Source organism: Hyperolius riggenbachi, chromosome 4, assembly GCF_040937935.1.
Source record: "Hyperolius riggenbachi isolate aHypRig1 chromosome 4, aHypRig1.pri, whole genome shotgun sequence".
NCBI classification, from domain to species: Eukaryota; Metazoa; Chordata; class Amphibia; order Anura; family Hyperoliidae; genus Hyperolius; species Hyperolius riggenbachi.
In genome coordinates, this window is record NC_090649.1 from 57,202,166 (window position 1) to 57,227,391 (window position 25,226).

General features: G+C 45.4%; 2 protein-coding genes across 2 annotated transcripts; one reads left to right on the plus strand and one right to left on the minus strand.

Annotated features, from left to right (window-relative positions):
- Window positions 1-869: 869 nt before the first annotated feature.
- On the minus strand, window positions 870-4,026 carry PTRHD1 (peptidyl-tRNA hydrolase domain containing 1). The gene is made up of 2 exons (XM_068280077.1): window positions 3,610-4,026; window positions 870-1,269 (listed from the first exon to the last, which is right to left on the minus strand). Exons 1-2 carry the CDS (start codon window positions 3,793-3,795, stop codon window positions 1,099-1,101), a joined length of 357 nt encoding a protein of 118 aa, XP_068136178.1. The 5' UTR covers window positions 3,796-4,026; the 3' UTR covers window positions 870-1,098.
- CENPO (centromere protein O) lies at window positions 3,947-24,697 on the plus strand. Its single transcript, XM_068280076.1, has 7 exons — window positions 3,947-4,294; window positions 11,792-11,875; window positions 12,866-13,035; window positions 15,181-15,298; window positions 16,341-16,600; window positions 21,485-21,653; window positions 23,513-24,697. Exons 2-7 carry the CDS (start codon window positions 11,845-11,847, stop codon window positions 23,605-23,607), a joined length of 843 nt encoding a protein of 280 aa, XP_068136177.1. The 5' UTR covers window positions 3,947-4,294; window positions 11,792-11,844; the 3' UTR covers window positions 23,608-24,697.
- Window positions 24,698-25,226: the final 529 nt, after the last annotated feature.

Genomic DNA, 25,226 nt, shown 5'->3' on the forward strand with positions numbered 1-25,226 from the left:
TCGCCCCCCTAAAATCCATCATGAACGCAGCAGCCAGACTCATCTACTCCTCCCACCGCTCTGTCTCAACAACTCCCCTACGTAAATCCCTTCATTGGCTTCCAATTCACTTCAGAATCAGCTTCAAGATTCTATGTTTGGCATACAAATCCTTACACAAGTCCTGCCCAACCTACATCTCTGACCTGGTCAGCAGATATACACCTGGCCTCCCACTTCGCTCCTCCAACGACCTCCTCTTAACCACCCCACGCATCTCGCACTCCCATGCCAGACTGCAGGACTTCACTAGAGCTGCCCCTATCCTGTGAAACTCTCTCCCGCTGCCCATCAGGCTCGCTCCCACCTTCAACACCTTCAAAAAAGCACTCAAAACTCACTTCTTCAAGGAGGCCTACATCAACTCAACACTACCCTAATCCTTTCTGCCAATAACTTCTTGATGCACCCCCTCCTTTTGTGTCACCAGCCCCTCCCTCTAGATTGTAAGCCTTTAGCAGGGCCCTCTTCCCTTGTGTATCATACTTGACTATGTGCACTTTACCCAGAATTTGGAACTGGTAATTTTTTACCACTACCATTCCAGTTTATGATCTGGCATTGTTCTATTATCTGCATTGTGTTGCGTATCTTATTGCTATTACCTGTATTGTTGTATCTATGGTCTGTTACCTGTATTGTTCTGTCAACCCTGTTATCATTGTCTGTAATCCTATTTATTGTACAGCGCTGCGTAATATGTTGGCGCTATATAAATCTAATAAATAATAATAATAATGTACAGTTCCATCTGCATCACAAAATGACAGAACCCGGTTTGCAATCCACCAGAATCTTACAGTTATTTTAGAGAAAATTGAAAATTTGAATGGTATAAAACAGGTTTAACAGGTGACATTTTTGTTTAAATTCATAAATACGTTCATGCCCAATAGACAGAGGTGGTACAGTCCCTACAGACACAGCAGTAGTACAGTCCCCCTACAGTCACAGCGGTGGTATAGTCCCCCTACAGACACGGAGGTGGCACAGTCCACAGCCAGTGAACTTTCTGGCGACTTGCTGGGAATCTCTTTACTATGTACAGTTAATGCCTCATCACTTCAGCAGTTTGAACTTCTTCAGGTAGCGGTGGACCTCCTCCTTGGGGTACGGCCGAAGGGCGATGCAGGTAGGAATATTCTCCGGCTGCTCGATCCACAGTTTGTGATCAATGTTAGCTTCCTTCAGTGTCTCTGACAATCCGCTCAGAGTGACCTCATCTGGAACCTGGAACAACAGCGGCATAAATACATACGTAAAGTGTATGGAAAATGTCTATGAATACTTTCCACATAAGAAGTTTTTGCAGCACCAAGGTGACCAGTATACTTTAAGTTGCAGTGCACTGTGTGTGCTGACACCTTTCTGTTATGTCCTGCATTGGTTTTTTTTTTTTACCAATCTATGCTACAGTAGCTTCTGTGTAGGAGAAAACCAGATGGGCTAGCATGCCCTGCACAGCCCAGCCACAAAGCAGCCCAGCCTGCCCTGCACAGCCTCTGCTAAAAGGAAGTAATGAGCGGCACTGGAGAAAGAGCAGCCAAGCGGCAGTGAACATCGCATGGAGCCCAGAAGGTGAGATTGCGCTCTGAGGCCGCAACAAATCATTTCAATGGAGTGGGGAGCACGGAGGGAAACCAGAGAAGAGGGAGGAGCCGTGCCACCCCCTACCGCATCTGAGGTCCTGTGTGCCCGCTGCTTCCCCCTCCTTCACTGTAATCCCACAGCCTGCCAAAGCTGGGGGGGGGGGGGGGGCTATACCTGGCTATCTATACTGAGGGCATCTATGCCTGGCTACCTATACTGGTGGTGCCTATGCCTGACTTGCCTATACTGGGGGCACCTATCCCTGGCTACCTATAATGGGGGCACCTATGCCTGGCTACCTATAATGGGGGCACCTATGCCTGGCTACCTATAATGGGGGCCCCTATGCCTGGCTACCTATGCTGGGGGCCCCTATGCCTGGCTACCTATGCTGGGGGCCCCTATGCCTGGCTACCTATGCTGGGGGCCCCTATGCCTGGCTACCTATGCTGGGGGCCCCTATGCCTGGCTACCTATGCTGGGGCACCTATGCCTGGCTACCTATACTGGGGGCACCCATGCCTGGCTACCTATACTGGGGGCACTTATGCCTGGCTACCTATACTGGGGGCACCCATGCCTGGCTACCTATACTGGGGGCACCCATGTCTGGCTACCTATGCTGGGGGCACCTATGCCTGGCTACCTATGCTGGGGGCACCCATGCCTGGCTACCTATGCTGGGGGCACCCATGCCTGGCTACCTATGCTGGGGGCACCCATGCCTGGCTACCTATGCTGGGGGCACCCATGCCTGGCTACCTATGCTGGGGGCACCCATGTCTGGCTACCTATGCTGGGGGCACCCATGTCTGGCTACCTATGCTGGGGGCACCTATGCCTGGCTATCTATGCTGGGGGCACCTATGCCTGGCTACCTATGCTGAGGGCACCTAGGTGGGGGGGGGGGGGGGCAACATTTTTTCACCCTGGCCCTGGGAGCAATTTAGCCTAGAAACTGCCCTGAGCAGAGTGGAGCAGAAAAGAATTTAGGGCTCGTTTCCATATGCGTGCTTTAAGCCACGCTTATGGAAACACGATCGCAGGCACATCAGAGAGTGCTTAGACTGCACTGTCTGCTGTTTCCATACATGTGCTGTGATTCACCACTGAATCACAGCGCATGGTTGCCTGCATTTTGGCCCATTTGCGCCTGCGATCCCATTCATTACAGTGAATGAGTTTGCAAGTGCCACCCACCGGGGAATCACGCGCAACGCAACTCTGCGTTGCATATGAAAACGAACCTTCGACGAAATAGGACCCTAGACAAGATAGCAGTTTTTGCCCACGGTTGATCATTACCTGGATTTTTTTGGTAAGAATTAGTAGGCTGGCATCCAGCAGGTCCCTAGACTCTCTCCAGGCCCTAGGCAGCTGCTTAGGTTTGCCTTGTACTCACTCCGGGTGTTATTAGCGAGGGGGTATGAGTTCCCTCCAGGGGAGTTATTATTTACCCACTAAGGTCTTGTTCACATTACGTTCTGTTCGCATGTCCATCCACGTTGGGCTGTTTTTGAGGCGTCTTTTTTCCCGATTCCCAGCGCTTGGATGGGCAATTTCGTTTTTGTGCTTAGCAGTTTTCTAAGCGTTTTTTTCCGAGCGGTTTTGTAAGTCACTCCCTGACGAGTCGGGAAGTGAACTCTGACCCGGAAAAGGATAAATACAATGTATTTATTCTTAAAGTGAACGCAATCGCTACACAAAGTGATTTTGTGAGCGTTTTGCATTTCTCCTATACTTTTCATTGAGGCGGGATTGCCTCAAAACTGGTCCATGCACCGCTTTGTTAGCCGCACAGCGCACGGCCTGCGCTTATATGAACCTTCTCATTGCCCACGCAGTCGGGGGGCGTTTTTAAAAACGAAAAAAAGCCAAAACCGCCTGCAGTGTGAACAAGCCCTAAGGGTATCCTGAAATACTGGAAGCCATGCTCTGTACCCCTTTATAAGTAGTGCAGCAGACGTAATCAGCGCTCACCTCCAGCACCACCTTGTGCATGGTGTCCAGCCCCTGCAGGTAGTCCCGGGTGTTCGGGTGATCATAGTGCAGGTGGATAGCAGCTGTAGCAGCATGACAGGCCTGTGCCACCAGCGCCCCCAGCGGCCACCCCAGCCCGGTCTGCAGGTCCCTCCGCAGCAGTACGTACTGCACCACACCCGCCATCACCAGCACTGTCCAGTATCCAGTCGGTGCCTAGTGTCAATTGTCAAATGTCAATAAAGCTCTTCCAAACCAGCCACATGTCTTCTCTCCCCTCCTCTCCTTAACCACGCCCACAGATAAGCGCTTGGCCAGTTATTTGGCTATTTGCAGCATCCACCTATTACGCTCTTATGTCCTCGTTGGCCTGTCGACCAATTCCCTGTTCTCCGTTCTGGGGCGGAAGCTCCCGTCGCTAGGCAACCGTAGAGTTGTTGGACGCTAGAGGGCGGGACTTTCCGGTGAGATTTGTCTCCTCTGCGGAATGCGGGCCCAACGACAGGAAGACGGAAACAAGTCTCCAGGAAAATGGCCGCCGCCTTAATGCTAATGCTGCTGAGCTGGGGACAGGCGGAGAATTCTGTTCTCAGCCGCGGTTTACGCTCTAGTTAGGGAACCTTACTTCCGGGCTGTGGAGGAAGATTGTTGGCGGGATTTTTGCTCCAAGAAGAGAAGCTATGAGGTACTACATGGCCCAGCATTAGTTCCTGTAGCCGGGAAGGCCCGTGTGAGGGGGAAGAGTCTTGTCTCCCATATGCTCTGTTGATTGCACAATGCACATCTAATGCTTTCCAACCTGATCACTATTTACATCACAGCCAAACCTATGAGAGGAAATTAGCTATACACATACCTGTGTGACACATGAAGTCAGTTAATGGACAACTATCAGGAGAGTTATATAGAGGCTGCCATGTTTATTTCATTAAAGTGGACCATAATTCTTGCACAGGACACAAGGAAAACATAACGGAAATGCACCTTATATGTATTTAAAGAGTTTAGCCTCATAGCCTGAGTAATTCCCCCTCATTTGTGCGTAATCACTAGTTGTAATTTGATCTCCCGGTGTCATATGACTGCCTATGGCAGATAAGCCCATTTGAAAGTACAGGCTGTAAACAATATGTCTGCGTCCATGAATCAGAAAGTAGAAACTGCAGATTTATTGCAGAACTTGTATCAGCTGCAACAAAAAATGTTTTTTGTTTAAAGATTATTATGCTGTTATGTATCTTTTACAGCAGAGAGGAGTTCTGAGTTCAGGTCCACTTTAAACAATACCAGTTGCCTAGCTATCCTGCTGATCCTCTTCCTAGTATACACCATACAATTTTCTGTTAGATTTTTCTATAGAGACTGGTCATTATCTCTGGTGCATTGTCTTCTGGTTATCTCCTGCTGAGTAGAACAATGCCTAATTGCTCGGCAGATAGATGGTTATGCTGGGAATACACGTTATGTTTTTCGCGGTCGATTCTCAGTGTGATCTATTTTCCATTCACTTCTATGAGAAATCAAGCAGAACAGAATCGAGCGGAGAATCGGACACGTCGGAATTTTATCATTGAAGGCATCTATCGGAACAATTCTTTGCGAAAAACGTACCGTGTATTCCCAGCATTAGATAGATAATTTCCAACATGTTGGAAATTATCGATCTGGCAGGTAAATCTAAAAATCTAATGCTGACAATACACAATGAGATTTTTCAGTCGATTTACTGTCCAATCGTATTTTTGATCGATTTTCTTATCAATTTCCATTCACTTGTATGAGAAATCGATCAGAAAAATGATCGAAAATAAGATCGAACATGTCGGAAATTATCCGTCGAACCATCTATCTAACACAAAATCTAATTGTGTATTCCCAGCATAACAGAAAATTGTATGGTGTGTACCTAGCATAATACTTTTAGCCATACACCCTGAACAAGCATGCAGCAGATCAGGTGTTTCTGGCATTATTATCAGATCTGTCCAGATTAGCTGCATGCTTGTTTCTGGTGTGATTCAGACACTACTGCAGCCAAATAGATCAGCAAGGTTGCCAGGCAACTGGTATTGTTTAAAAGGGAATACATAGGGCAGCCTCTGTATTCCCCTCACTTTAGGTATCCTTTACATTTGTATTCATTAATTAACACAGATACAAGGAGGGATAATTAGGAGTTACCTATCCTGTGTTTTCTTTTATGTGGTCTGTAGGTGTTATTTATTATTTATTTTAACCCTCTGCTGATGGTTCAGAGAGACCGTAGCTCTGCACCATGCTTATGCCTTCCTTTCTGCTTTGATGCAAATTTTATGCAGTGTGGAAACCAATCTAATTGTGTGGCTGCTGCAAAAATTTGCATATACTGTAGTTCGCTATAACTGAGCTTGGATTTTCATATTTCCTGCACCTGCTAACCATTTAAATCAACATCTCTGAAGTGGTGGCTATGTTTTTTGTTTGATAGTATTTTGGACTGTGAGTGGGTGCGATTGGTTTCAATTTACTGCAGATAATGAGCTAATTTTGAGGCTGGATGCACACTTGTCAGTGTGTGAAAGGTCACATTTTCTGTCATGGACGCAGTGTTCTCCCTAGAAATTTTTCCAGCCGGGTGGCATGAAAAAGTAGCCGGGTGGGGCGAGATGAGAGAATGCAGGGCTGATGCTTCTGTGAGCAAATCTGCTTACAGCATAGCAGGAGGTGAGCTGAAGACAGCCGGGTGCTCAACAAAACTAGCCGGGTGGAGCATCCGGCTAAAAGAGCCTGGGGAGAACACTGATGTACGTTTTTGCGTTTGTTGTGTGTTTTTAGTGCGTCCATTTTAACACGTTTGCGGTTCACATATACAAAACCTATGCGTTTTCCATGCGTTTTATGCGAATCATTAGGAAGACAACAGGAAACGGAAATACCATCAGAAAACATTTTTTTAAATGCATATAAAAATGCTTGAAAACACATACAAAACGCATTACATTGCGCCACCAACCAGTGGTATTAAAAACGCATGTTATAAAATGCATATGTGTTTTTTTGATGCGGCCCATTGACTACCATTGCAGGCAAAAAAAGCTGTATTTTCCACAACGCTAGCGCTTCTGCTAAGTGTGTTCTCAGCCTCGAGGAGTTGGGATACAGACGTTTAGTTCTAGAGTTTTTGCTGCCTGAGGCAAACTTGTGAGGATGCACCATTTGAACCATAATTAACAAAGAGTGCTCAGAATTGTTAGAACAGCGGTATTTAATTAACAGCTGACTTTTAAAGAGAATCTGTATTGTTAAAATCGCACAAAAGTAAACATACCAGTGCGTTAGGGGACATCTCCTATTCCCCTCTGTCACAATTTCGCCGCTCCCCGCCGCATTAAAAGTGGTTAAAAACAGCTTTAAAAAGTTTGTTTATAAACAAACAAAATGGCCACCAAAACAGGAAGTAGGTTGGTGTACAGTATGTCCACACATAGAAAATACATCCATACACAAGGAGGCTGTATACAGCCTTCCTTTTGAATCTCAAGAGATCATTTGTGTTTTTCTTTCCCCCCTGAGGGGGGAGTGCATAGCAGAACCACAACACTGAAGAACTTGGCAGCCTTCCAGACACAGGCTGACAAGTCTGACAAGGGAAAGATACATTGATTTTTTACAGAGACTGTGATAGTACAAAGTGCTGCAGTAAGCCAGAACACATTAGAATAGCTTTTGGAACTTGTAGGATGATAAAAAACAGGATGCAATTTTTGTTACGGAGTCTCTTTAACGCATTTTATTCTAGAAGTGGAGTGATTTGAAATGAGATGAATGTGTGTTTGGAATAGAGAATATTGCAATATATTGCTTGGTGGACTTCCAACTAACCGACTAACACCGCTCAATTCTGTACTGAACTCTGCTGCTCGACTCATTCATCTCTCCTCTCGCTCTTCCTCTGCTGACCCTCTCTGTCAAGCTCTTCACTGGCTACCAATTAATGAGAGGATTCAGTTCAAACTCTTAACCCTAACCTACAAAGCTCTCCACAATCTCTCTCCCCTGTACATCTCCTCACTAGTCTCCAGATACCAACCCAACCGCAATCTCAGATCTGCACACGAGCTTCTTCTATCCTCTTCTACAATTACCTCCTCACATTCACGTGTACAAGACTTCTCACGTGCCTCACCCCTCCTCTGGAATGCCCTTCCACAACACATCCGCCACTCTCCCACCTTCGAAATATTTAAACGTTCCCTCAAAACCCACCTTTTCCGACAAGCATATTCTCTAGCTTAGGCCATGCATGCACCCACTAAATAACCTAATTACGCACTGCCTGTACATATACTGTATACTTCCCCCACCTCTTGTTTCCACCCTATTCCTTTAGATTGTAAGCTCGCAAGGGCAGGGCTCTCACCCTTTTGTGTCATGGAATGTTATTAATTCAATTGCTTGCACACTGTTAGAAATGTATACATTTTAGTCATCATGTTAAATCAAGTTGTAATCAGCTGTGCTGTATCTTGTATCAGTGTTTATATTTGATGTATATCATTGTCTGTATCATTATGTATCCCTTGTTTGTTTTCTTACATTGTACAGCTCCACGGAATATGTTGGCGCTTTAAAAATAAATAAATAATAATAATAAATAATAATAAAATATGGATAATATTTAATGTTGCCATAATTAAAATTGTAAAATAAATATTTCTCTTTCTTGCAAAGTCAGAAGGGAGTATTAGTATCTTTCTCTTCAGTGAATAGTAACAACAGCATTTTGAGATACTCCTCTGACTATTGATAGACTTTGTAAATAGTATACAGGGCATATCTACACTACACAGTATCTTGGGGCAGGTTGTGCTTCTTATGCCTGGTACACACCATGCAATTTCCCGTCATATAGATGGCTAAATTGATTATTTCCGGCAGGTCTGATCTGATTTACGATCATTTTTCTGATCGATTTTGTATAAAAGTGATCGGAAAAATCGATCAAAAAAACTACTGGAAATCAGATTGGACCTGTCGGAAATAAACGATTCAACCATCCGTCTGACAGAAAATTGCATGGTGTGTACCAGTGGTAAAAGAGGCACTGTTGTGACATATACTAGAATGTAGTAAGTTATTCTGGATACCCACTTGAATGTTAATTATTCTGGATTCAGCATCAGAAACCCTTCCCTTCTGTATATTGGTGTGAAGCTGACTGATGTCGCAGCCTAGGCTGTCAATGCGGAATTCTCCTCCTAGAGCAGTCTGGGAGATTAGGTATTATTTCTACTGGATTCAGAACTAAAGTAAACAAACATTCCACAGCAATGTACCTGCCAGCAGTAAAGATGTCACCACCGGTGATACATTTCAAAATGTAGAATGAGCAACCACTGAATAAATAATTTTATAAATGAATATTGTAAAACGATAAGTAATTTTATTCATTGCCGTATGTTGTTTCCACTACAGTTCTTAGCAGTTTCCAGCATTCTCCCTGATGCCTCAAGTATGATGGGTGCTTTGTGGTTCTGAGTGCCGCGGCTAAACATGGCTAGTGGGGGCGGGGGTGACATGATGGTAGGAGAAAGCAGTGAAAGTGCTCTTACTGTCCTGGATGGAGGCAGTGTGCCTTTTCTTTCTAAATCCTTGTACAACCATTAATGATCATTTTGGGTGACAGTTAAGGAGGAACTCTAGTGAAAATAGTGTAATAAAAAAAAATGCTTACATTTTTATAATAATAATTATGTATAAATTATTTAGTCAGTGTTTGCCCATTGTAAAATCTTTCCCTGATTTACATTCTGACATTTATCACATGGTGACATCTTTACTGCTGGCAGGTGATGTCAGTAGAAGGAGATGCTGCTTGCTTTTTTGGCAGTTGGAAACAGCTGTTATTTCCCACAAGGCTCCCACAGTGTGATGTCAGAACCATGGTGCATGGTCACACTGTGGGAGGGGTTTCACCACAATATCAGCCATACAGATCCTCATGATGATCCGTTTGTGAAAAGGAAAAGATCTCAAGTTCAATTCTTGGTTACGGTTTCTGTTTAAAGAGACTCCGTAACAAAAATTGCATCCTGTTTTTTATCATCCTACATGTTCCAAAAGCTATTCTAATGTGTTCTGGCTAACTGCAGCACTTTCTACTATGACAGTCTCTGTAATAAATCAATGTATCTTTCCCTTGTCAGACTTGTCGGCCTGTGTCTGGAAGGCTACCAAGTTCTTCAGTGTTGTGGTTCTGCTATGAACTCACCCTTTCTGGCCCCTCTATGCACACTGCCTGTGTGTTATTTAGATAAGAGAGAAGCTTCTCTAATCAGCTGGATAAATCATCCTCTGAGCTGGCTGGGCTTTCACATACTGAGGAATTACAAACAAGGGCAAAGCTGTTTGCAAGAAGAAAAAAGCAGCCTGAAACTTCAGTGCATGGGGGAAAGAAACACACAAATGATCTCTTGAGATTCAAAAGGAATGCTGTATACAGCCTGCTTGTGTATGGATGTATTTTCTATGTGTGGACATACTGTACATCAACCTACTTCCTGTTTTGGTGGCCATTTTGTTTGTTTACAAACAAACTTTTAAAAACTGTTTTTAACCACTTTTAATGCGGCGAGGAGCGGCGACATTGTGACAGAGGGTAATAGGAGATGTCCCCTAACACACTGGTATGTTTACTTTTGAGCGATTTTAACAATACAGATTCTCTTTAAGGGCGATCTCTGTACAGATGCTGTTCAGCTATCTGCCACGCAGCTTGTGCTGTTCTGTGATGAATGAATGGGGGGCACCCTACTGCAGGAATACCAGTAGGATTACAGTTGTAGCTGGTCCTTAGGGATGCCACAGGTGAGATCTCAAATGACATTATGCAACACCTATACTTACACTGGATTTTTACCTCAGAGGATTGTAATTGTTTCAGGCAATGAAAATCTAGCATGTGTAATTAGCTTTAGTCCCACTGGAGTGTTGTAATCTGATTTTAGCACAATAACTGAGATAGGGACAAATAAAAAGTTAAAGAGACACTGAAGCGGAAAAAACATTATGATATAATTATTTGTATGTGTAGTAAAGCTAAGAAATAAAACATTAGGAGCAGAGACATAAGTCTAATATTGTTTCCAGTACAGGGAGAGTTAAGAAACTCCACTTGTTATCTATACAAAAAAGCCATTGAGCTCCACGGCTTTCAAAGTCGCAGAGAGCCCTGTCTTCTGAAGCTTATCTCAAGTGTCAGTCATTGTATTGTGTATTTTTTTTTTTTTTTTTATTGTTTTTTCCTCTTCAGCAGAGGACAGGTCAATAGTTCTTTGGGCTGCTCTGTAAAATCATTTAGAATGCTGAGTAGTGTGTAAATGGCAAATATTAGAGAATGATGCAACGTTATAATAAAACACTATATAACTGAAAATAAAAATGAGAATATTTTCTTTGCTACTAATGTTCTAGTAATTATCCGTACTACACAACCAATTCATTATATCATCATTTTTTATTTCGCTTCAGTGTCTCTTTAACCTCCTGAGCGGTCTGGACGAGCTCAGCTCGTCCATCACCGCCGGAGGCTGCCGCTCAGGCCCTGCTGGGCCGATTTTTATCAAATAAAGTGCAGCACACGCAGCCGGCACTTTGCCAGCCGCGCGTGCTGCCTGATCGCCGCCGCTCTGCGGCGATTCGCCGCGAGCAGCGGCGAAAGAGGGCCCCCCTAGCCGCCTGAGCCCTGCGCAGCCGGAACAAAAAGTTCCGGCCAGCGCTAAGGGCTGGATCGGAGGCGGCTGACGTCAGGACGTCGGCTGACGTCGATGACGTCACTCCGCTCGTCGCTATGGCGACGATATAAGCAAAACAAGGAAGGCCGCTCATTGCGGCCTTGTTTATTCTGGGCGCCGGAGGCGATCGGAAGATCGCCTCCGGAGCGCCCTCTAGTGGGCTTTCATGCAGCCAACTTTCAGTTGGCTGCATGAAATAGTTTTTTTTTAATTTAAAAAAAACCCTCCCGCAGCCACCCTGGCGATTTAATCAGAACGCCAGGGTGGTTAAGGTGTATCCAGAACTAAAAACAATTAAAAAACTTAAAGGGCCACCAAACCCAAATATACCATTTATTCCACTGTCAACCTCTACAAGACTGCCATGCGTTTTGGATTTGACTAGTGATTGCTGTCTCCTCGCTTTATAGATAACCCCCAGCAGACTCAGCTCTCCGGATGTGTCGCAAACTAAGCGGTGATCATGGAGAAAGCTGAGGCCCTCTTCAGAGAAGGTAAGGACAGATGTGTACCTTGTTTCCTGTATTTCATGAACATATTAGATCCTATCAGCGGAATGCTACAGCAAGTTCAGAAAGAAAGAAAACTAAAGCCCTGAATAGTTAACGTCTGCTAATTTTTACTAAAGTCTTCTCAGACATGTTGCTGATATGTTGCAGAGCATGATGGGAGCAGAGTTTCTCAACAGCAGTGGGTGGTTCCCTATGAGCCAGGGTCACTGCATTACAATGCAGGGCACTTCAGTCTGGGTCACAGTAGGAGAACCATAGCGTCTGACATTGGGATGGACCAAACCCACTTTTCACATCCTCTACCAGTGCCCAGAATTTTTGCAGTCTCCCATTCCGGCATTCATAAATGCAGCAGCCCCTCTCTTCATGTTTAGATGCCCTTTTGGGATGCAGCTGCCCAATGCCTGGGCCTTTGTGACCTTTCCAGAAATCCGACCCCATATGTCCCGCCCCATCCTCTTGTTTACAAACAAATGAGAGCACTCTTACTACTGATGAGAGGCAGTCATTGGCCACGTAGGGGACATCAATGTCTGACTATCTATATTAGGGATCTGGCTGCCTGACCCTCCAAACGCGACAATCCCCCCTCCCCGGGTCCTTTAGGGGGGTTAGGCTGCCGGTCCCGGAAAAGTTAAACTTCAGGGGAGAAAAAGGTTCACACATTTTAACTCTGGGACACTTCATAGACTGCCATTGAGCATAGCTACCTTTAAATATAAAATTAAACCATGGGATATCTAAAAAACAAAGGTAATTTTTAGGAGTAGGAGCATAAATATGATTGTTTCTCATCAGTTTATTTTCACCTCTGGTTGCTATGGCCATCATTTGTTGCTATGTGGTTGGCTGGTCACTCCAGCTCCCTCCCTCCAGTCCTCAGAGATTCTGGAGGGGTAGCTTGTACAGAAGTCATGTGATTGTCTGGCTGAGTTGCTGTTTCCTGCCTAATGTGGTGTGTTTCTGGGGAAGGGGTAATATCCCACCTGCAGGAGCTGGAGAACATTTCCCGCAGCCTGGCTATAAAACAAGAGCAGAAGAAGCAGCAGGGGAGAGAACTGCTGGAGAAGCGAGAGGAAGTCGTGCGGCTGCAGAGAGAGAGAGACGAACTGTGCAGCAAAATCCAGCAACAGAAAGAGGAGGTGAGAGACAACAGACAGGTTCTCTTAACATATGTTATTGTGTTACGGGCAGTTCACACTGCAATAAAAAGCACTGCATTTACTGGAACACAAAAATACAAAACAGAGGTGCTTGGCTGCGGTTCAGACGACTATTGGTTTTCTCCATTGATTGCCTGATGAAATGGGATCTTGCCTGCGAAATGCGTTGCAAACTGGAGCTACAAATGTTTTTGTTTTTTTTATAAATATAACAAATCTTTGTCTGTTTTTCCTCGAGGCAGGTAAGTCCACCAACTTCCCCCTTTTAAACTGTTTTTAGGCATTTTTATTATATGCAAAAATACAAAAGATCTGACAATGAATGCATCCTACAGTTATTGATAGGATGCGTTTACACTGTTAATCGGAACGGAAATGCAATGCGCACAGACTGGACCTCAAATACAGAATCAAGACCTGCTGCATTTCTCCACAACCGTATTTCAATCACACCGCAAATTAGATACATCAGAAGCCTATGGTGTCTGTTCCCACTAGGCTGATCACCGCATGCAGAATGCTGACTCCCCTATCTGGTGGATTTGGGTCAACCTGCTGCTGACACCCAACATTGATCTGATGCAGATCGGAGCCTGGCAGAAGCATTGGGAACCCCATCAGTTTGCATAAAAGCAATGAGAATTCTGTTTCAACAGAGAAACTTCTCATTGGTTGATGGTGGACCAATGAGAATCCTCCCTGTTGCTAGATTGGATTCCTGTTAAAGGGGCACTATGGCGAAAAATCATAAAATTTAAAATATTTGCAAACATAGACACATAAGAAGTATGTTTTTTCCAGAGTAAAATGAGCCATAAATGACTTTTCTCCTATGTTGCTGTCACTTACAGTAGGTAGTAGAAATCTGATAGAAGTGACAGGTTTTGGACTAGTCAACCTCTTCATAGCGGATTGTCTTTATACAGATATTCCCTAAAAAGGATTTAAACAATGATGCTGGCCAGCTTCGCTGCTCGCTACACAGTTTTTTGGCAGTTGGACAGAGCAACTGCCATTCACTACGTGCTTTTGAAAATAAATCCCTGAGAATTCCCCATGAAGAGATAGACTAGTCTAAAACCTGTCACTTCTGTCAGATTTCTACTACCTACTGTAAGTGACAGCAACATAGGAGAAAAGTCATTTATGGCTCATTTTACTCTGGAAAAAAACATACGGTACTTCTTATGTGTCTATGTTTGCACATATTTTAAATTTTATGATTTTTCGCCATAGTGCCCCTTTAACAGGAATCCAATCTAGCAACAGGGAGGATTCTCATTGGTCCACCATCAACCAATGAGAAGTTTCTCTGTTGAAACAGAATTCTCATTGCTTTTATGCAAACTGATGGGGTTCCCAATGCTTCTGCCAGGCTCCGATCTGCATCAGATCAATGTTGGGTGTCAGCAGCAGGTTGACCTAAATGCACCAGATAGGGGAGTCAGCATTCTGCATGCGGTGATCAGCCTAGTGGGAACAGACACCATAGGCTTCTGATGTATCCAGTTTGCGGTGTGATTGAAATACGGTTGCGGAGAAATTTTTACTCTTGAACAAACGTACTTCTTATTTGTATATGTTTGCACATATTTTAAATTTTAAAATTTTTCACCATAGTTCCCCTTTACATTTTTTTTCAATCCAACAAGAAGCCCCATGCTGCTGCCAGACTGATCAGTTTTAGGACGAGCAGCGGAAGGTACAGCAGACAAGGCAGATGGGTGGTGATGTAAAACAGCAGGTATGAACGATGCAGGGTGGACACCACCCTGATAGGATACGCATATCGCGCAGTTGCTGCGTTCTTGTCGCAGTGTGAACCAGGCTTTATGCGGTTTTCATATCAGCAGTTGCCAGTCTGGGCCTGTCTGTCATAAGCTGTGTCCATCAGCCTTTTTACCATGGTCATCCCAGCCAATCTCAGCAGCTGTTGTTATCTGAGTTTCCTGTCTAGAGAAGGAACTTTTTCCTCCATGTGAATTATCCTATAAGCTGAGGTTTGCAGGGACTCATTCATGGCTTGCTTCATAGAAGTGGTTATGATTGTCTGTTTACTGCAGACCTTTTAGTTGCTTTTATTGACCATCCACTGACAGAGAGATGTGTGTATTGTTTATCCAGATTCAGGGTTTTCAAAAAAGAAAGGAGAACAAGTGTCCTGCTCCGAGTACACATAGCTCCCTGCAGGAGCTGAGGCTGGAGGAGATGGAGAGCATCATGGAGGCACTCTGGTTCACAGGTACAGCTGCTGCCCCTTCACTGAGTACAGACATTATGGAGGCACTCTGGTTCACAGGTACAGCTGCTGCCCCTTTACTGAGTACAGACATTATGGAGGCACTCTGGTTCACAGGTACAGCTGCTGCCCCTTCACAGAGTACATACAATATGGAGGCACTCTAGTTCACAGGTACAGCTGCTGCCCCTTCACTGAGTACAGATAATATGGAGGCACTCTAGTTTACAGGTACAGCTGCTGCCCTTTCACTGAATATAGAAATTATGGAGGCACTCTGGTTCACAGGTACAACTGCTGCCTTTTTACTGAGTACAGACATTATGGAGGCACTCTAGTTCACAGGTACAGCTGCTCCCCCTTCACTAAGTACAGATAATATGGAGTCACTCTAGTTCACAGGTACAGCTGCTGCCCCTTCACAGAGTACAGACAACATGGAAGCACTCTGGTTCACAGGTACAGCTTCTGCCCCTTCACTGAGTACAGGCAATATGGAGGCACTCTAGTTCACAGGTACAGCTGCTGCCCCTTCACTGAATATAGAAATTATGGAGGCATTCTGGTTCACAGGTACAACTGCTGCCCCTTCTCTGAGTACAGACATTATGGAGGTACTCTGGTACACAGGTACAGCTGCTGCCCTTTCCCTGAGTACAGACATTATGAAGGAACTCTGGTTCACAGGTACAGCTGCTGCCCCTTCATTGAGTACAGACAGTATGAAGGCACTCTAGTTCACAGGTACAGCTGCTGCCCCTTCACTGAGTACAGACATAGAGACACTCTGGTTCACAAGTACAGCTGCTGCCCCTTCACTGAATATAGACATAGAGACACTCTAGTTTACAGGTACAGCTGCTGCCCCTTCACTGAGTAGAGAGTCCACTGTTTCAGGCTCCTGCTCTTTATAAGTTGCCCAGTTCTGGCAGAACTGGGCAACTTGAGAAAGGGCAGGAGCCTGAAACAGCGAACTGTTGTATTTTACAGTTCTTTTTGTTTGTATTTTACTATTTAATAAATTGAATGTTGCTCCTGTCCACAGGAATAAGCGGGAAGCTGACTGACGAGGGGGCATGTTTCTGTATCAGCACGGCTTTCGAGGGCACTTACCTGGACTCCTACAACCTGCAGGTGTCTAGTCTGAGGAACCCGCAGATCACCCGTCACGCCATCCCCCCCTTCATCCAGCTGAAAGACCTGGCCAAGGAGCACCTGCCTGCCAGCCTGAGGAAGCTCCTCTCCGTGCTGTCCCAGCAGCTTAACGGCTATGCGGGGCGGAAGTTCCAGGCTGATCAGCTGGAGGTGAGTCGCTGAAGAATGTTCTCATTTGCGTTCATGCCAAATGCCATAGACTACAATGGGGAGCAGTGTCTTTTCCCCTCCTCTTGCTTACAGGAAAGCCACTTTAAATAGGGATTGTCAGGCACAAAATCAATTTCCATTGACTCGCTGCTCTGTGTTTATAATGTAGCCTGGAACCTCACTCTGCATTGTAAGCACTTCCATCTATTCAGAAAGGTTTCTGTTAATAAATCTTATCTCAGTCTGCTTGGCTCTTTTTTGCCTTTGCCAACAAGTAGGAAGCTTGTCATCACCCCTCCCACATTCCTGCTCCTTACTGATTGGCTGACATGTGCAAAGTAGCTATGACCGTGCAGTTTCTAGGGGAAAAAGGTAAGGGAGGAAATGACATCAGTATTGGCTTCAGCGAGAGAGGGTTTGAAAAATAAAAACACCTAAAAGACTCTGACATGGAGCATGACTCACAAAGCTTTTTCACTTGTTTTCACCTTATCTATGTTACATTTTTAAGCTCCCAAAGAGCAAAAATATAATAAAATTAAAGTAAGAAAAGTAATATTGAAATTAACTTAATCAGAAACAACTAACTTTGAGTGATTATTTTGCTCGTAAATGTGCTTTAATTAATTAGGTGATACATAAGTCTTGTATGAGAAGTTTTTTGAATAGAGTCCATCCTGAAAAAAAAAACCTCTCTGGTCTGAAACAAAGACTGAACCATTTGATCTTATTTCTAAGTATCATAACTTGGGGAAAAAACAAGATCTGTTTAGGGCCCGTGGAATGCCATTACAACTGTGAAGCATGGTGATGGCAATATCATGTTGTAAGACTGTTTTTAAGAGGAAGTGACTGGTAGATTAATCAGGGACGTGGAAAAGCTAGACAAAGCAAAATACAGATATCCTTGAAGTGGCTCCAATTGTCACAAAATGTAAACAAAACAGTAAGGCTGGTTTTGAACAACTTTACTGACCCCAAATCTCTGCTCCCAGTCATCTTACTTAAGCAGGCCATTCTGTAGCTCCCTTCATATCCAGTACATAATCAGTGTGGGGTGTATGCCTGTGCACGTTATGGAAAGGTGAGGGTTGCCAGGCAGCTCTCTGCACCAACACAAGGGCAGAGAGGCAATAGCACGTGGGGTAGATGTTGGTCAGACTTGTGTCAGTTAGAACAATGGAGGATACAGCTACAGGAGTAGCTTGAGAGAACCAGATTTTGCACTTACCTCCTTGGTGGTAACCTTGAGCCAGGCCCTGGGCGGAAAAAAAATGCTGAGGTATATGCTGAGCGTGAGCGCAGCGGGCAACTCCCCTCTCCGGGATCTAGATGCTGGCCACCAATCTTCTTCTTCTGGCCTTTGGAGGTTCTCAGTTCCTAAGGTGAGAACAGTTTGTCACATGACAGACGGTGATCTCACCATAAGGGTAGAGCGCCACCCAGAGGACAAGAGGAAGAATTACAGCATTGGATCCCGGGGAGGTGTGTAAAGAGCAGGGCTTCTGCCGATCTCTCTGCGGTACAATTTTTTTCCTGCTTCATGGATCTAAAAGCACATGAAAAATTGTACCACATTTAGACCCTAAAATAAGGAAATAGTCATATCGCCAGAGAAGTTAATTCAACCTCTAGTCCAGCAACAGGTTTTTTTTTTTTTTTTATATGCATTGAAAGCAAACATTAGGTGAGGAAACGCGTACTTGAAATAAGGGTGCCAGGAAATTTGGGCTCTGGGAAATAGCCAATAGTAGAATATCGGTAATGTTTATATGGTAATTCCGATAGTAATATATTGGTAAATATTACCGATATTTTACTACAGCCAAACCTAACCCTATTCTCATACTTAACCCTAACACCCCCCCACCCTAATTAACCCCTCTGTTGCCTAACCATAACCCCCCCCCCCCCCTTGAGGCCTTAGCCTAACCACCACCCCCGGTAATTCCTTACCCTAATCAGCCCCCTGCCAATGCCTAACCATAACCAACCCTGCTGCCGATGCCGAACTACCCCTCTCCCCCCCCCCCATACGATGCCTAACCACCCCTCTTGCCGATGCCTAACCCTAACCACCCCTCTTGCCGATGCCTAACCCTAACTACTCCTCTTGCCGATGCCTAACCCTAACCACCCTTCTTACTGATGCCTAACCCTAACCACCCTTCTTACCGATGCCTAACCCTAACTACCCCTCTTGCCAATGCCTAACTACCCTTCTTACCGATGCCTAACCCTAACTACCCCTCTTGCCGATGCCTAACCCTAACCACCCTTCTTACCGATGCCTAACCCTAACTACCCCTCCAGCCAATGCCTAACCCTCCCTTACCGATGCCTAACCCTAACCACTCCCCCTCTGATGCCTGACCCCCCCCCCCCTACTGATACCTACCCCTAACCACCTCCTGCCAATGCCTAACCCCAATGTCTCATATTTACCACATCCCCCCCCCCCCCAACCAAGCTGAGGAATAACCCTAACCACACCCCCTTCCCCACCACCACCCATGCCAAACCCTAACAACCTCCTCTCCAATGCCTAATCCTGACCACGCCTCGTGCTGATGGCCAAATTTCCATCCTAAACTTCTGCGGCGACTCTGTCACCCAAATTTCCTGTTTCCAGGGAAACTCGCTTCGGGCTAGATACATACCTATAGACAGTGAATGCTCTGGATACCATAGAGCCTTCCCTCGGTCCGTCCCATTGTTCCTGCGCCATCACCGGTTAAAGTAATTTGTTCTGTTAGATGTTTGGCACTCAGGCAGCCATGGGTGTTTCTTGCATCCCTGAGTACATCTGAAGATGAGCACATTTGTACTACATGAGTGAGGCAGGATTTGAGCATGGGCAGTACGGATCCACTCGTCTTCTGAACTATTAGGGGGACACAATGTGTTAGTAGCAGTGGCGGCGCTACACTGGGGCTTACCCAGGCTCAAGCCCCAGCTGACAAGTTGTCAGCCCCTGCAAAAGCCCCCCTTCAGGGTTGCCAAGCATCCTTTTAAAATGTTAAATTTCCCCAGTGATCCTCAATGCACACATGTGCAGCTTTCCTTTAGCAGGCCGCCGATCACCCGGGCGGCTGAGCCAGGAGTCCTCCTCTGTTCCTGCCTTACTGCCTCAGCTCCCTCCAATCAGCGACAGCCTTGGGTGTCTTTGCTGCCAATGAAAATGGAGAGGCAGCTTAGCCAGTCCGCCCCCCCACACGCCATCAGCGTGCAGTTCACTCGTCGTCCTGTCCAGCAGAAACACGGGCTGCAGCTGAGCCTGGACTCTGAGCAGCAGTGTGAGTGTGGGTGCAGAGTAGTGATGGGAATTCCGGCTCTTCTTGGAGAATCGGCTCCCATTAAAGAGCCGGCTCTTACGGCTCTCAATCGGCTCTTCATTAAAGTGGACCCAAATTAAAAATACAAGATTTCAGAAATAAAATCTATTTTCTAAATTTATAATAATAAATAGCAGCCTTTTTTCAGCTGCATGATGACAAATATAAAATATTTTACATTTATTGGAGGAACCCCTCCCTTCCTTTCAAATTGCCGGGATTTTTCCGGCAAACTGGTGGAGTAGGTGGTGTCTGGCAATGGAGGAATTGCTAATGGCTGCCCCCAGTATAACCCTAGCTATGAAAAGAGAAGGGTGAAAAGCATGCACTGAAATGATCATAGGTTTGAAGGAGTGTTTATTTATCTTTGTATGTGTCAGAGTGGTGCAACTAAATATTTTTAATTAAAAAAATGTTTGGTTTGGATCCGCTTTAAATATCACTAGACGCCACTCAGAATCGGAGTAAAAGCCCCGCCCCGTCTCCATGACAACTCCAGACTGCTTCTCTGGCTATGGAAATCCCTCCTGCTACTGCTCTGCTCCGCCCCATACACTCCTACAAGCTGTACGAGAAGGACTACATCTCCCAGCATGCCTCAGCGCCCTTTATTACACAGCAAAGCAGAGCTGTGTGGGGCGGCTGAGGCATCGGCTCTTTAAAACTGAGAGCCGGCTCTTGTCGTTCGCAGCAAAGAGCCGGCTCTTAGAGCCGGCTCGTTCGCGAACGACCCATCACTAGTGCAGAGACTTCTCCAGGGAGCCTGGGTCACCCTGTGTAATTCTCTCCCAAGTTAGGCCGGCAGCCACTCTTCACATCCAGCCTTCTCTCCTTTTCAGCCGTCGCTTGCCCCTCAGGCTCAGCTATTCACAGTGATGCTTGGACAGTCAGTCTGAACTGAATAAAAAAGTGGTGTTTTGAACTGCTGGTGAACGTGTGAAGGAAAGGTCAGAAAGTCAGTCAGTCAGGACAGGGTGTGTGGGTCAATTAGGGAATGTGTGTGCAGTTGTAGCTTCCTCGTCTTCCTCGTTCTCCCACAGGCAGCAGGTAATCAGCATAATGTAACGTGGGGTGAGAAACAGCAGACAGAGCAGGGAGATGTGATCAGAGCAATACACATTTAACTAAAGTAAAAGTGCATGGCTCTGATCTCTGCTGTTTCTCCCCCAGCTGGAGCAGGCAGACAGCTCAGTTTCATTTCTACTTGCTGTAGAAACTGGGGTTTGTGTCGTGTAACTGCTTGCACCCTATTATTATTATTTAGAATTTTTGGGATACAAGCCTTTGAAGTTCCGCCCCTACGTGAGCCCCACCTGCCAGCCATTGTGCCCCTTTTTAGCCCCCCCAAAAAATCTGAAGCTGGAGCCGCCGCTGGTTAGTAGGTGTTAGCACATTGTTTTTCTTATAATGCAGTGACTTTTGTCCTGTGCTGGTTGGGTAATCCCTCCCCTGAGCGTCCCCTTGTCTTTATCACACTCCCTCACTCTCTGTGTTGTATATTTCCAGCTGTTGATAAAGTCAGTCTTGTCTGGGTTCTTATCATCTACAGAAGTCCTCAGCGTACGTTCCGACGAGTCTGGAGAAGAATTCACTCCACACTGTTCTCTCCTTCCAATACAACGCGGTGATAGAAGGGCAAACGTCCTGCTTCTCGGCAAGACTGCTGTACAGAGACGTCACCCGCACTCTCCCCACAGAGGCCCAGGTCACATGTGCAGGTAATGGCAGCATGGCTGGTCACTGTGACAGGCCTGGAGTGTTGGACTGTCTCTTCATGTAATTCAAGAATGTACTCTTCTGGTGCACTGACTTAGGGACAGAAGATTGGTGCTGTTTTCTTATTGTTTTTTTTTTTTTTGGGGGGGGAGGGGGGATAATCAATGAATTCCCCATAAATTATTGAGAAGGATTCAAGGAGGAGCATGTGACTGATTTGTAAGTCCTACAGCAGCTTACAATGTTGTGATGCTGTCCGCCTTCTTTTCCAATTATACTCATTTTTAGTGGTCTTCTCTACTTTGGCCACTAGATGGCGGCAGCATATTAGCTATAATTTCAGCACTGCTTTTATGGCCCATTATTATTATTATTATTATTTAGTATTTTATATAGCGCCGACATCTTACACAGCGCTGTACAGTATATATATATATATATATATATATATATATATATATATATATATATATATATTATATATAGTCTTGTCACTAACTGTCCCTCAAAGGAGCTCACAATCTAATCCCTACTATTATCATATGTCTATGTTTTGTATTATGTAGTGTAAGTACTGTAGTCTAGGGCCAATTTAAGGGTGAGCCAATTAACTTATCTGTATGTTTTTGGGATGTGGGAGGAAACCGGAGTACCCGGAGGAAACCCACACAGACATAGGGAGAACATACAAACTCCTTGCAGATGGTGCCCTGGCTGGGATTTGAACCAGGGACCCAGCGCTGCAAGGCGAGAGCGCTAACCACTACGCCACCGTGCTGCCCATTCACTAGTTAGGTTTTTGGTTTATTATTGGTTAACGTGAAAATGAAGCATGCTATAACATTAAAAACTGATATTCACCCTAGTAGAGGGAAGCCTCTGGATAATACAGAGACTTTCCCCGGCCAGTGCACTGGCTGGACATCTGTTTGTATGTCTGTCTGGGTTTCTTCCCACATCTCAAATACATGCAGATTATTTAACTGCGCCCCAATCCCCCCTCTCTCCTCTAAATTGGCCCTAGAATATGATGGGCATATGACTGGTAGCGATTAGATTGTGATATGACTGTGTGCTCTGTAAAGTGCTGCATAAGATGTCAGTGCTATATAAATACATAATAATAATAATAATAATAACATGGTAGGACATTAGACTATGACTATGGTGGGGATTAGATTGTGATTCCTCTGAGGACAGTCAGTGACATGACTATGTACTCTGTAAAGTGCTGCAGAAGATGTCAGTGCTATATAAATACATAATAATTTGGTAGGACATTACACTATGACTATGGTAGGGTTAGTTTGTGCGCTACTCTGAGGACAGTCTGTGACATGACTATATACTCTATAAAGTGCTGCCCTCTGCTGAATGCCACAGGTTTTTATTTAAAGGGGACCTGAACTCAGAACTTCCTCTCTCCTCTAAAAGATAAACAGCATAATAATCTTTAAAGAAAAACATACCTTTGATACAGCTCACAGTACTCCTGCAATAAATCTGCAGTCTGTCTTCCTGCTTTCATGGAAGCAGACAAAGGGTTACCATCCTCTGCTACATATTAGCTGTGTCAATTTCTGTGCTGACACAGCTGATAGATCAAGTTACACTTCTTATTACTTGGAGATAAGTGGAATAATACAGGCTTTTCTCTCTAAAAACACACAGGGTGCATCTCTTTCTGTTTTCTTTCTGTCCTGTGCAAAAGTTCAGGACCACTGTAAGAGAGTAACACATTTTATGTTTTATTACATTGTTGGATGTTGGATAACAATGTGTATGTCTTGTTAATAGATTTAGATGTAGCTCTTTCTCCTCTGTAATGTGTAACTGGGGTTTCTCTGTGGTGACATTTCAGATGAGGAGGCGTTGCTGCAGGAAGTGACATCATCCCACGAGTCCCTGTTCTACAGCAAGGCTCTGCACAGAGTACTGGAGTCATTGAGCAGCTAGAGCGACCGGCTCTCCTGTGAGGGAATGGACTGTATCGCCTGCCTGCTGCGTATTACCACACTTATAACACATTCTCCACAGCACTTTACTGAGGACATTTAACCAGGTTAATTCAGGTCATTGATGGTGCTCAGTCTAACTACCACCGTCTAGGGACAGTTTGTGCAGGAGGCCGTTAACTGCTACAATGTTTACGGCACAAGGGTGGAAACCAAATCCTGGCCATCCACTGCCAAGATGTTTCCATGCTGGACCTGTGCCTGGCTGTGGCTGCTGTTCATTGGTACAGGGGTGTAACTACAAACCATGGGGGCCCCCAATGCTCACATCCTTTCCCTTACCCACCCTGATAACCCTCACAGCCTGGGGGCCCATCTCACAAGGGTCACAAAACAAATATGGCCAAGTTTTGCTCCAAGTTTGTTACACTCAGTATTAAAGTGGGAAAAGGCGGGATTAAAACAGTTGCAGGAGAACTACTGACAGTCGGGGGACATGCGTTTCCCCGAGAGTCGTTTGTCGCGCCAGGGAAGCAGAGCAGGGAGGCTGCAGACATTGCTTCTGCCAGCACCCGCTCTGCAGGAATGGCAGGATTCCCTGCCGCGATGAACGATTCTGGGGGGACACACATGCCCCCCAGCTGTTAGTATTGTATAGAAGAGAGGCAGGGGGAGGAGAGGAGGCAGAGCCGAAGCCGGCGGCTTCATCTGTTACATTGCCGCTGGCTTAATTTAATTAAATTAACTAACTGTTGATACATTTGGCCGCAGCGAGGCGGCCAGAAAATACATGAAACTTACGGGAATCATTTAATTTCAAACACTGGCCGCAAGGGCACAGCCACGTTGTGTTTTGGCCGGCCAGATCCTGAAGTGGCCAGACTCCGGGTTTTGGCCGTAACATATACAAGTGTGCTCCTAACATTGTACATGGGTAGATCATTTTGACTTGCTAATTTTTTGTGAAGTAGCTCACAAGGCAAAATAGTGTGGGCACCTCTGCTCAAGGGCACTGAATGATTCCCGGCCCAGGAGCTCATCGGTTGAGTATATTGGAGCATTTGAGGGTGGAATTGTTTTTATGGGGGGGGGGGGGGGGGGGAGGGAGAGTTGATGTCATGGGGAGGATACTGTCTAAGAACAGAACACCCTGTGTATAGAGCAGAAGGGCTGCTTGGAGGGTAATAGCATCCTATCTGTACAACAGCTGTTCCTAAACTACCACTCGGGTGCAGGATACAGCCGGTATGGCTTATCCTGCTGCTGCACAAGTTCCCGGCGGCGTTAAATACTATTCCCCCTCCAGGTCCACGTGGATAGGTGGAATAATGTAATTCGGCTTCCAGCTGTTGCTGGAAGGCGAATTACGGTGTTTTAGAAGCCACTTCAGCTCCGACTACTGACTGTGCGCTGCTATAGCTGTAATTCCTATTACGGCCTATGGTGGCGCCGGCTGCGCCGAAATCTCCTGCGCTGTAGTCACAGCGCTCGATCGCTCTGAACACGCAGCAATGACTGTTTCTGGTGACCATTATCCTGGCTGTGTAGGTTATGGGGAGGAGAGTAGTTTAGACGAGAAGGTTAATCTCAAAAGTTTTTAGAGTTAAACTCTGTTAACAA

Coding starts and splice junctions, on each gene's coding strand:
- PTRHD1 (XM_068280077.1), bottom strand. CDS start 3,795: ATGGCGGGTGTGGTGCAGTACGTACTGCTGCGGAGGGACCTGCAGACC. Junction 1,270..3,609: donor TGCACAAGGTGGTGCTGGAG/GTGAGCGCTGAT, acceptor CTGTTGTTCCAG/GTTCCAGATGAGGTCACTCT.
- CENPO (XM_068280076.1), top strand. CDS start 11,845: ATGGAGAAAGCTGAGGCCCTCTTCAGAGAAG. Junction 15,299..16,340: donor GGAGGCACTCTGGTTCACAG/GTACAGCTGCTG, acceptor TCCTGTCCACAG/GAATAAGCGGGAAGCTGACT. Junction 21,654..23,512: donor GGCCCAGGTCACATGTGCAG/GTAATGGCAGCA, acceptor GTGACATTTCAG/ATGAGGAGGCGTTGCTGCAG.